Source organism: Amblyomma maculatum, chromosome 1 (assembly GCF_055883805.1).
Source record: "Amblyomma maculatum isolate TAMU_Amacu chromosome 1, ASM5588380v1, whole genome shotgun sequence".
NCBI lineage: Eukaryota > Metazoa > Arthropoda > Arachnida > Ixodida > Ixodidae > Amblyomma > Amblyomma maculatum.
Window position 1 is genome coordinate 395,622,844 of NC_139344.1, and position 12,730 is coordinate 395,635,573.

At 49.3% G+C, this 12,730-nt stretch overlaps 1 protein-coding gene and 1 long non-coding RNA gene across 2 annotated transcripts; both read right to left on the minus strand.

Annotated features, from left to right (window-relative positions):
- Positions 1 to 8,834: 8,834 nt before the first annotated feature.
- LOC146208628 (uncharacterized) lies at positions 8,835 to 11,721 on the minus strand. Its single transcript, XR_014705230.1, has 2 exons — positions 11,360 to 11,721; positions 8,835 to 9,157 (listed from the first exon to the last, which is right to left on the minus strand). It is a non-coding gene; the product is annotated as an uncharacterized LOC146208628 (long non-coding RNA).
- Positions 9,951 to 11,361, minus strand: LOC146208629 (uncharacterized). The gene has a single exon (XM_084595508.1). The coding sequence runs from the start codon at positions 11,195 to 11,197 to the stop codon at positions 10,232 to 10,234; it is 966 nt and encodes a 321-aa protein (XP_084451634.1). The 5' UTR covers positions 11,198 to 11,361; the 3' UTR covers positions 9,951 to 10,231.
- Positions 11,722 to 12,730: the final 1,009 nt, after the last annotated feature.

Sequence of the window (12,730 nt, forward strand, 5' to 3'; positions counted from 1 at the left end):
ATCCTGCAACAAAACTAAAACCTTCGCAAAACTAACCCCTTGCAACCAATAAACGTTTTCCAACTCGAGTCCCGGGTCGCAAGTGCGTACACCATTACAACGCTACTGCCACGTCCCGAAGTCTACGCACATGATGGGCGCGTACAGCGACTCTGAACGCGCTTCAATTCCTCCCTGGGCACCACCGCATCGGCCGCCAGCTTGTATCGAGCCGCCAGAGGAACTAACAAGAAACAAGTAGAAAGAACCCTCTGAGAGCGCGCGACGAGAGAGGCATGAGAGGAAGGACGCTGTGAAGCGAGGGGAGGCACGGGACACGGCCGCTCGCCGCGAGCTGGGCTAACCCTCGCGGAGATGTTTTTCTGGCGCAAGACTCCTCGAATGATGCGGCTGGCGGCGCGCCCAGCCCAGTTCTTTCACCGCAACGACGAACCTCTTGACTCGAGCTGTCTGCCTCACCACGACCGGCAGGTCCCATAATCCGGGTACGCGCACCGCACCGAGATTAGGGCGAAGACGACGTCGACGTATGCGCTTTTATTACGGGGGCCGCAAAACCAACCCCACTTCCAAGACTGCCCGCATCTTCTCGGCAAGCGCCGAGCTGACGCGACCCCGAAAACTGCGTAACAAGCTAGTGCGAGAGTGTATTACACGTGCCTCGCTGCTACGAAGAAGGAAGCTCGTCGCAAACTTCCCCCTACCCTGTGATTTCACGTCGAATGCTGGGTAGCCTTACAGCTGCGTTTCCGGCAGTGGTGTATGTAGTATACAGTACGGTATGCATTTGCCCAATCAGTGCGTGGAAACTTAAGTGCCACCATCGTTATGCTAGTTTACAGTGAGATGTTTTCTTAATTAGACACCGCAATTAAGCGTCAGTACTGCACTGACCTGATGGTTACGACGACAAAAATCATAGTAATAAAATGGTGACAAGGAAAGCAAGCGAACAGGAACTGTTTCACCTCCATCGGAATGCTGTCCTTAATGGCATTGTGGTAACTGGAACTGGCAGGGCAATAGCAAACGGCGTACTGTCTTTCGTATTTCTCGCCAAAGAAACAAACAACACCACCACCATCAAAATCGTGCGCGTTCCTAGATTAGTATATATATATATATATATATATATATATACATCGGTCCGTATAAATCAAAGTCCGCCCATCTCGTACACGTCAGGTGCCGGATTTGAATCCCGACCCGCCCGGCAACGCACAGATTTGTGTAGTAAGCGGAAGCCAACATCCCCGACCAGGCAGGTATAAGGAGCGGAACGTTCGGGTAAATGCGCCTTGTTCTGGGCACACGACTGTCCTGTGCTGCGACCAAATGCTCTTAGCGGTAGTGTACGCTACTCTAGCCAGTCTCGTCAGAACATCTGGAGTGCGCGGGTGCTGTTATGGGCGCACCTGCGAAACAACATCAGTACAATTAATTCACGGTGTTTCTCTTTAAGCACAACATCTTCATAGCTACCTGCATAACTACTAACCTGCCTATCGATAAAATAATAACCAAAACAAAAAGTACCAATTAATATAAGCACAACAGCAGCTCGAAACAGCATGCTTTTATAAAAAGGCAATGCCTCGCATCCGTAACAAGACATGGCACCACTCCATTACTTGCACATGTTCCGCATACTCGTCATCTAGGGTGTGAAGACAAGTTAGTTGCACAGTTACAGGCAGTTACATAGGTTGCGGTTAACCAGCAAACAAATATATAGAAAATTAAGCAACCAACTATATGAGATCGCGACTACGCTCAATAGTCGACAAGGATCTTTTGCGTTCCTTTTTTTCCCTTTTTCAAGCCATTAAAATATGTTTCCTGCCCTCAAGGAGCACGGGGCCGCTTCAGTGTTATCTTCGTTAACTGAAATAAGCCTTCTGGAACGGATCACTTGGAACAAAGTGCTACAGCTCCAATGCCGTACCCCCGAAGTCAGGAGACCGCATACTTTTTTTTTTTTTTTTTTTCACATGCTTCACGGCCGTCTAAATCTGCGTGAAACTTTGCTATGCAAAAACCTGGTGTGTGTGGTTTAACGCACGACCCATTCGTCTGTATCGTCGCATGACGCGAACGTTACGCGGTCAGTTATATACTATCACGTTTTTTCCTTTTGCTTCCTATCTGTCTAGGTGAAAGAACTGCGCCACTTGGGCGAAGCTTCAACTCGGCCGCGTTTTTCCTCTTCGACGACGACAGCTTGCTAGCAGCAGTCTCTCTTTTGTTGCTGCTCCCAGAGAGCAGGGCTCGGTCGATCCCGCTTCCCCCTCTCGCTGACCTGCCCTAATCATCGCGCCGGCCGACCGGGTTTCTCGTTCGAGTGGCCGCTGTTCGCCGCACTGCAAGCGGCACATCCCGGGAGCAGCAGACCCCTGTTGTTGTTGCTGCGACTGCTCAAATACAGAACGAGCCGGCCAGTTTCTTTGATGAACGGACACGGGGGAGAGGGCAACTATCGTTTTACTTTGCGTTCATTGCGAAATTCTCATAACGGAAAGGAAATGCCTAACCTCAGAGATCCGCGATTTCCGTTGAAGTTGGTGACAATGGCGTAAGGTGATGAAACCCGTCATTCGTTCTGGCTCCTTCCCAGCCTACAAAAGCTGCGCTTTTTCCAGTAAGAGCATATTTCTCCTTTAGGACGCGGTGTTCTATCGAAATAGGCCGAGCCCAGTTTCGCTCCATTTTGAAGGAGGGGATGTGGAAATAGTGCAGATTGGAAAATTGGTTTGGGGGCAAGGAAACGTGCACTATGTATCTCTTTTTTTTTCTGTGGACATCTGAGCCGCACTGTGAGGGAAGGGAGGAAGGTGGGAGTCAAAGGAGAAACAGGGGCCGCAGTGAAGGGATGCACAATAATTTCGACCACCTGGGAATTCTTAACGTGCACTGACATCGCACAGCGCACGGATGTCTCCGCTTACTGAAATTTCAGCGTACATTAACCATCAGGTAGCTGAAATTACCCCGTAACATTACCGAGCTTTGACGCTCACAGCGCTGCTTTGACACGATAAATGCGTATCGATCAATTCGTTATTCGAATACTCAATGTTGTTTTCATTGCTTGGTTTGGTTTGGTTTATAGGGCTTAGCGTTCCGAAGCGACACAGGTTAAAAAGGCGTCATAGTGGAGGGCTTCGGAAATTTCTACCAACAGGGGTCCTTTAACGTGCTCTGACATCGCACAGCACACGGCCGACTTGCTTTTCATCTCCATTGAAAAGCGGCTGTTGCGGTAAGGATTTGATCCCGCATCCTTCAGTTCGTAGTCGAGCACCCTAACCCCTGAGCCACCGCGGCATGCACCACCCTCGAAAGTTTACGAATTCCTTCCGAACTTCGCGTCGAATTGCCTCCGGCTTTCCCGTAGCCAACGCCGGATTTTCCGGACAGCTCAGAAGGCTTTTATTCGGCTTAACGTGTTGGTGGTTCCTTGACTAGCTAGATGGCAGTTACTGTATTCTGGAGGCGAACGATTGGGTCGAGGCCGGAAAATTTCCAATTATGTGCAGAAACGCCTGAGGCGTAGCGCGACTACGGAAGGCACCGAAATCATTTAACTGAATGTTGCGTGCAGTCAATTCGTGATGCCAGAAAACACCGGTGTTTCATTCAAAGCATTGTTACAATTACGGCAGAAAACTGGAGGGCGAGGCTTCGCACTGGTAAATGTGAACAGTATCTCGGCGCCGTTACTTCGAATACTATATATATCCCGGCCTCGGCGGCTGCGTTTCGATGGAGGCGAAACGAAGAGGCGTCGTGTGCTGTGCGATGTCAGCGCACGTTAAAGATCCCCAGGTGGTCGAAATTACTCCGTAGCCCTCCACTACGGCTCCTCTTTCTCTCTGTCCACTTTCATTCCCACCTTCCTCTCTTCCCTTACGGCGCGGTTCGGGTGTCCACAGAGCAAGTGTGACAGTTACTGCGCCTTTCCCTTCCTGTGAACCAATTTAAATTATATTTGTGCAAAACCGCCCACTCAAAGCTAAGCGTCTGCTATAAACACCCCAGCCAACAACCATGAATGCTCGCACGCAAAAGCACTTGGCTGTGCACATAAGTGTATTCTACGCATTGGTTACGAGGTAAACCGGTAGTTTCAGTTTCCTTTCGGAGAGGTCATTCAACTGCCGAAGAAATCGTAGGCGTGAACGGAAGCGGCAAGCTGCTGATACACGATCAGCCGCACTTGTGTGCCTGCTGACGTAATACGCAAAAATGCTAGCTCCTCCATCCCCCCATTTACACTATAGACCTGGCTCAAAACAATTGTTATAGCGTGTCTAACCTGCAAGACAGCTGCGAGAAGTAGCAGTAGGTCACGACGATCATTAAAATTTTTTTGATGATTTAGTTTGTTTAACAGATGACTGAATAAAAAAACTCTCATGACGAAAAATAATTTGAGAACCATAAGGTCAGTTAAAACACGACGTGTTCAAACACTAGTCATTTATGTTGTTTTACTTTTAGATCTGCAAACACTGTGGAAACAAGCACATGCCCGCCTGGATTTCGTACAAGCACAACATATATATTATGGTGAGGCTGCCCAAAAGTAATAGAAAATAATATGCCTCTGCCCGTGCCACTAGGTATAGCGGGCTTAGTACAAGCACTACAGCCGACAAGGACGTTTTGAATAGACAGTGCAATAAAATCACAGTGGGGGCGCTAACTTCGAATAATAAGGACCAAATTTCCGCTCGTATGACGCCAAACTTGACTCTATTACAGCTTCTAGCGAGCGTATCAAACATGACACCACACTAAAGATTACCTCATCTTTTTTTTTTTTCTTTCTTTCTCAACTCCCTTTATTGCCTTGAGGCAATAAACAACGTTATAAAAAAATTAGCTATTTTGACGCTTCTTTTTCTCTGGTAGGGATACAAAGCTGACTTTCCTTCACCAGACATTGCCTGAGTGACATCAACAACTCGATTTGAATCACCAGCACCAGGTCTACATTCAAATTAGACACTCGCCAGATAAACTCCACCACTCTCAGTAAGGGCACATAGCTAAAACGTTAAGCAAAAGAAAGAAAGGCGCAGAAATATCTTAATCCACAGTACACCGCAGCTGTGAAAAAAATAAAAATAAAAAGAACACATTTATTCTATATGAGCCAGCTGTTTCGAGGGGTCACCTCGCTATTGTAACCCGAGGAAGCCTGGCCTCCTGCTGCTGTTCCTCAAACACGCCTATTATTTTTCTTCCTTCTCCTTCGCGCGCGCGATTGTTCCTGGTCCAATTTCGAACGTCGAACTGCACGTACTCGGGCTTCGATCCAAATTTACAGGGAAAAAAATAGAAAAACAGAAAAATAAAAAAAGCCGCGCAGCAGCAAGCCCCGCACACAACCGGGGTACCTGGGCAAAGGCGGCGACGGCGGCAGACCCCGTGAACACCAAAAGCGCTTATCGAGCAAGCAAGACCCTGCGCGCGACGGCGCTGCAACAGGAAGCCGGCGCAGACTAAAAGGCGGAGGAGGTAACGGAACGCGTCGGCTCAAACCGGGGCACAGCACACAAGGAGTCAGACGAACGGCGGCGTCGACTTCGACCGAGCGCCTCTCCGCGACGACCGGCGCCGATCCGGCCGCTTCTTCCTCGCAAGCGACCCCCCGCTGCGGTGGCTGCCCGCGAGTCGCGACGCCCTTGCTTGAGGCTAGACTCATGGCGAATGCAAAATCATCTTCCACACCACCTCCGCTCTCTCCAGCCCCGATGACTGCCTCTTCTCTTACGTTGGTATAAGAGAAATTAGCTTGTTTGCGAAGTCGGTGTCTTCCAGTTATTTTGTTATTGATTTACCCCTTATCTTCGTCGACCTCGGCCTACATTTTAAATCCGCAAAGCGTTTCACAAGCTGGGCTATTTAACTGGCCTTGCGCGGTCATACTGATTTTCTTTTTGCTTGTGGAAGCTTCGGCTTGCGAGAACGCAACGAACTCGTCGGCGCCGAACTCTTATATTACGTTGCTAAAATAAATCGGAGAAAGAACTTTAAACTGGAGTGAAGAATCGATACCTCCCGGAGCGCAGGAAAAAAAAAAGAAAAAAAAAAACGGGGGGGGGGGGGGGGTCCAAGTGAGAATATACACCGCTTCTCCGGATTGAGGAGCCAATTACGGAAGCACTCCTTCAGAACAGCTTCGCTTTCTGTGTTTTCTTAAACAGCATTTTGAAATCGGATCAAGCAATCGAGTTACAAAACGGCAGAAAGATACGATCTTTCCATATATGCTTTAATAAGTGCCGGAATACTCATGCAATGCCTAGTCAATATACAGGTTTATCATTCTGAACCTTGCCGCGGATTCCTACATAATGCAACTCAAACAGCGACTCCAACTCTTTCTTCTAGCTGGCCCAACTCCTTCATATTGCATATACGCAATTGAAAATCTGAACGTTCACAGCACTCGGCGCACACTCCACGAAGTAGTGCGGCGTACGAACACACGTTATATTTATCTTTTCCACACACGCGTTACGCAAACTTTTCTCGTCGCGAGACGTCTACCTCAGCCTGAGACCGCCTTACGGGGTAGTGTTCTTACTCGGACCGGCGACGCGACCGCTAGCAGACGGCGGTTTTTTTCTTCTCGCGCCGCAGTACGAGCTCCGCGTAGCGCACTACAACAAAAGGCGGGCTCGCTTTTTGGCTCCGTGTGCCATCCGACTGTGAGGTGCGCCATTGTGTGTGTGTGTATAACGTGACGGGGGCATTAGTTTACCAGTGGGCCACACTCAACCGGCTGCGCCGTCATCCGAACCCATTGTCTTTCAACGGAAACGACAGACAGCCGCTACGAAAGCTTTCGGCGTCAAGTTTAGCGACCCCATAACTTCTGCTGAAATGGTCTTTAAGCGTTCAGCACCAGACTATCAGTAAGACATCGCGCAGTTGTCTGGACTCTGCTGATTTCACCATCGACGCTTCTTTCTCTGAATGCGATTCAACGCAGCGTTGTTATTAATTTCATCTTAACAACATCAAGCGTGCAGCGCCGTGCGAAACAGTGGCTGGTACGAAACGGTGGCCGTCCAATTTGTGGCGTCGTCTGCTTTTAACTACGCAGAAGTTTTGCGCGTCGGTGATAGGTACATGAATCAACGCTCATTAATGCGACATGCCTGCTTCCACGCAGCTCGTGTATGTAACATGTTATCACGTGTAAAAAAAAAAAAAGGGGGGAAAAAAAAAACCGACACGTATCGTGCTTTCATGGTGGCTGTTCGCTTCGCACACATTCCCGTCTCGGGTTTTTCTGCAATTCAACCCTGGCGCACATAACGCGCAGGTAGGCTCAATGTGCCAACCAGTTTATGGACAGTCGGATACTCAAATCGTATTAAATTGTATGGTGACTCACACGTACACGCCGCTACTGTTTGTCGGTGGTCGTTGTGTGATTCTGCAGAACAGTTTTTCCTGCAGTAACAGACACAATTCCTCTGTGAGAGAAAGTAGTTCGCTATTAACGCGGTTACGGTTACCTAAATGAGCAGCTCAGACTAGATTAGTTTCAAGGCCCCTGTTTTCTTAACTATGGCCAAATCTCAAAAACAAATTTTGTTGAATGTTCAGCGGAGTAATACGCACTCTGCCTATTATGGCCCAGAGTTAGCAAGTGCGTTTTTTTTTTTAAGTTAAATCTTTGCTAACGATACACGACAACATCCTCTATGCATGCTATTTACTTGCTAGAATGAACTTTATGGTTTGGTATGTTACATGTGGAGTTTGTCTTGAAGCAGCAAACGCTACGAGGGAGGAACCAGTCCGGATTCGAACCCGGCCCCATCTCGACGGAGGTTAAACGCAAAGCGCTCCCGTGTGCTGTCGTTTTGCACGAACGTTCTACGACTGCGCACTCGAAATTTCGGAGCGAGTTCTTAGCGATATTCCCGAATCACTTCGTCTGTTTATCCTCCGCGCCCTCTTTCTCCGCTCATGAGTAAATGAAAACCATTTGCGTTTATCCTGCCTCCAGCGTTCGTCCCAGCTCATTTTCCATGTGGTCACGCTCTTTCGTCTTTCAAAAACATTTCAGGGTCTGTACCACAGGCGTCGTTCAAAGGCCGCCCGGAGGGCAGCAGTCAATAGGCATTTGAGTCGGTACTCAATCCGTTCAAAGACCTTTGTAAAGCTTGTGCCTAGCTCACTGTACTTGTGCCGGAGGCAGGAGCTGAGCAAGGTTCATCACCGTATTTATGATGAAACTAGCACTTCACAGCAAGATGGGGTTAGCGTTCCTAATGAATCCAGGATACTGTACAACAGCCCCAGCAGTCGCTTTACACAGACTTCAAAACGGCCTCACAATAAGCGCGCATTCCAAAGCGGAACCCAGCAACTAAGGTTGAAACAGCTGTGCACGAGTGCACAGCGAGTTTGCAGCAACCAGTGCTGTTATTCTTACGTACTACACGTCGCCCTAACACCGCTTTCATCTTACACAGCCTGTGGGTTTATTTTGTAGGGAATTACTTTTAGCGTGCTGGTGGTTAATAGCGCTAACAAGACCAGTAGGCCTGATTACATACTGCGGCCCGTAGATGAGGATGGCCAAAGTGTGCCTTCCTGCACTTTTGTAAGACACTTAGCGGGGCAGGTCAGAACCACCTAGTCTAGGTGGTTCTGGGCAGGTTGGTGCATAGCTGTCAAAAATTTCTCTGTTGCGCTTAAATTTTTGACATCCTGCACTTTTCCCATGTTAGGAATTAGCGACGTACCGAACTAGCGCTAGGATGTCATAAGCGGCCCATACGCAGTAACTGTCTCCAACTACTTGATCTTGTTGTGGGAAACAGCGAAAAGCAGTGCCGCCAGCTTTCTTTCTTTTTTTTTTTTTTCTTTGCGCTTTGTGTGAAAATGTCTATTTCAAACACCTTTTTCTTTTTTCTGTGGGGCCAGATAGCTCCACGTTTGAGCGAGCGTTGCAGGCCCCCTTCCCTTTTTAGGTGGTGGGCCATGGTCGAGTGTTCCGACCCTTCGAGCGAGTGCTGCGACTCTGGCGCCCCTGGAGGAAGCTGCTGTGGCCGGTACCAGGCTGCAGTCCGCCGCCGCCATCGCCGCAGGGACCCAACACACCAGGCTGTCCTCCTCCTCCCCGCACCTGGCAGCAGCAAAGACAGGCAGTGGGGGAGGGGCATCAGCACTGCCCTAGCAAGCCTCCTCTCATTTTCTCGCTGTTGCAGCTTTGGCCACAACCAAGCTCACACACACACTGTACCACTCTTACTAACACCATTATCCGACTGTGCACAGCTGTACGTCATGCCCTTTACAAGCTTGACTGCTCGACCAAAAGAAGCAGACATAGGGACCTCAACAAGTGCTTTCCATACCTACTTTCCAAAACCTGTGGCATAAACCAAAATATGCGCATTGCACGAATAGCGAAGTGTGAGCAAACTCAGGCCAATTGATCTTGTGGTCAATGTAGCGGTACTATTACCTGGGAAAAAAAAAAAAAAAAAAAAAAAAGCACTCGCGAGATTTTATTGTGTCAGTTTTCCAGCAAAAGCTTTGAAACAAGCCGCGAAGGCCCCAAACTGCTCTATTGAACATAGAAGCACCCAGTGGAATGTGTTCCTTCAACGCCTTTTAGCTGGGACTATACATTTAACGACGAATTAACTAGACAGGCCTTGAGATTCAGTGACCCACCGTCGCCATCCCGTTGGACATGGCAAGGCTTCGGCCCGCTTACCGCTTACCTTAGGCGACTTAATGGCCTCTATACACCCATGTACTTGGATTATATTTAGCTTTGGAGTGACATAATTCAGCGAGGATAAATGTAATACCAAGTGTATAAGAGGGAGAAGAAAACGGGCAAAAATATGCTCCGTTTGTAGAAATAATTTTGGAAACAAAATAAGACAAGGTCGAGTGCTGTTTGGTGGCAATTTGGTCCACAAGTTTTTTTTTTTTTTTCACCGATATTTATCGCTTCATTTTTTTTTCTTTTAATGAGCGATGCAGCATCTTCAATGACGAGCGCGCTGCCGGAAACTCATTATATATACAGGACTAGACCGCGACAGCGGGCATCGCGTACCGCCGACTGCCAAAAAAACAGCAGCAGTCAAACAAAAAGCTTTAAATTAAACACAAAAAAAGTGACGGTGTCCCCGCAGGGCAGGTATCTACAGTGAACGCGGCCCTATCAGGAAAAAAGCGCGAACTAGGGCCGGCTGCAGTCTTCGCCGACACCCTTAACAACACCCCCGTCGTCACCGCTGTCCTCTTCATGACCACTGTCGTCCGACTCGTTATCACTCTCTTCATCGCGTTGGTCGTCACAGTGGTCACTGTCGTCCGCGTCGTGTCCCGAAGACGAAGAAGACGTGGTCAAACTCGAAGTCGCGGCGGAGCGTAGCGTCAAGTTCAACTTCAACAGCGCCTGGTTTTCATCCTGCAACCGCAGTAGCTGCCGCTGAAGCTCGTCGAGACAGTTCTGCGGGTCCAGTTTGTGAAGCTCGTCATACAGTTCAGCCGCGCGGCGCTCTAGCGCCGTGAACATATCAGCCACCTCAGAGCGAGGCAGCCGCATGAGTTCGTCAATGCGTGCGCTACTGTATACCGCCTCAAAGTCCTTCTCGTAGAACTTCATCATGTTGCCGTAGTCGAGGGATTCGTAGTGCTCACCGGCAGGAAACCACGACTGCGGCTCCTCTTCGCCAGACTCGTCAGTCTGCGAAACACCGAGCGGCGTTGTCGACTGCAGCCGGAGGTCCGCTGGCCGGCAGTCGGTACCGTCTACAACATCGGAGTGGCCGTTCGGGTACGCCGCCTCGAAGCTTTGGTACAGGGCGCAGTTCTCGTGATCGTCGATAATGAACTGCGTGAAGTTGGCCGGAGCCTTGGGCACTTCGCTGGGACGTATCATGACCTGCTTCTTGCGCCGCTTGGTGGGACTCCCTTTAGCCGGGCTAGCCGCATCGGACGACGAAAGCCCAGCGTCGGGATCATCGCGGCCTTGACGGCGCTTCTTGCCGCGTCGTCTCTTGCGATGCTTGCTCGAGGGCAAAACCAGCGCTTCGCTTCCGGCGGGCTCGGCAGCGACAGTCATGTCTTTGTCTAAAGTCATCGATGTATCCGCAGATCCGTTCGCGGACAGTGACGGAGCACTCGCAATGCTAGCGATCATTCGGTGTTTACGCTATTTCTCCCAGCGGATCGCAAAGCGTTAACAGACAGGTCACTAAACGTACACACTGTATTCCGACCAGCTGCTTTAGCGGGCACGCGAATCCAGCAGTGATCACGCGAGCAACCTGTAAAGGCAACACGAGAGAGAAAGGCGTATCACCTTGGTGTGACTTGAAGTTGCCGGGCCGATCTCAACCCCCGTCGCTTCGCCGGTGGCAAACTCGCTCGCCGATGTTCCTCCGTCGTGATATAGTCACTCTTCAGCGCTGTGGTTCGATCCAAAGGACGCGGCACTTCCCTCGGCGCCGATCAGCCTTCCTGCCACCGTGAATTGTCTTTGAAGCAGTCCGTTGACAGAAAACGCACGACAAACGAAAAACGTGATGCGGAGCGCTGCTGCGACATGCCCAAGCCAGTGGCAAACGTTCAACTGACGTTTTTTGCGTGGGTGACGTCGGTTTTATACCACCCGTTACGTCACCGCTACGGAGGTTTTGTCGACCAATCCCCGAGCGCTGGATATATTGGGCGCTTCGAGGGGGCGGTATAATAAAGGGAAAGGGCGGGGAGCTCTTCTTTTTATTATTTGTTATCCACGAAGTTCTTTTTCGTTCCCGTCTCGAGCGTGCCACGAAGCCAGCGCAAGCGTTGTAAATACAACCGACGCTGCGAATTTGGCGTTTGAACAGAGCGTTTGGCGTTTGGTTCCTTCTTTTTTTTGCTTATTGACTTTTATTTGTTATGCTTTGCCCTGCTCATGCTTGTGTTGGGAACAGGAGTGCTCTAGGGAGACGGTTGATGGTTGGCACCGAATGCTTTGACGAGGGTGACCGTCTTCGCTTTCGTTGGCGAAGAGGTTTTTTTCTGCCGTTGAAGCTGTGCCTGCGCGCTCTAGCAACAAGGTTAGGCAACTTAAATGAGCGAGGAACGTAAAGCTGCTGATATGCAAAATTAAGTGTCGCGAGAACAATGCGGATGATGATACTGGACATTGCAATCTAATGCGACCTTTCAGTTTTCGTTTAGGTCAGTGTGCGCGTAGCCAGCTGCTCATAGCATTACAATATGAACTGCCAGCGTGTCATTTTTCGCTCAAAACCCTGCGGCCGCGGGAGGCAGAGTGACACGCCCAAGCCTTGCCCCCTTTCGCAATTTACAAAATGCGGTTAACTGGACAAACGATCCTTCGAATAAACGTGCTCATCGATTACCAAGTCTAAATGCGAAGTAAAGCAGACTATCGGAATTGTTGGGGCACAAAGCGCTAAGCAGGTAAGCTTGCATGGACAAAAATAACGGGAAAAATAAACACACAGAACCAGTAAAATGAGACAAGGGCGACAGGGTTGAATACATTTGCCGAGTTATCTACTAGGCCCTCTAGCGATTTGTTAAGTTTGCTAATTTTTTTTTAATATATTTAAAGCTATTTTTGTATTTTATTAATGTTATAAGGTGTTATTCTTATGACAAAAACTTTTTGTTGTAATTTTTGTAGAGTCTTACCAGCAGCGCCACAGCAGAAGTGCGC

Coding starts and splice junctions, on each gene's coding strand:
- LOC146208629 (XM_084595508.1), bottom strand. CDS start 11,197: ATGATCGCTAGCATTGCGAGTGCTCCGTCACTGTCCGCGAACGGATCT.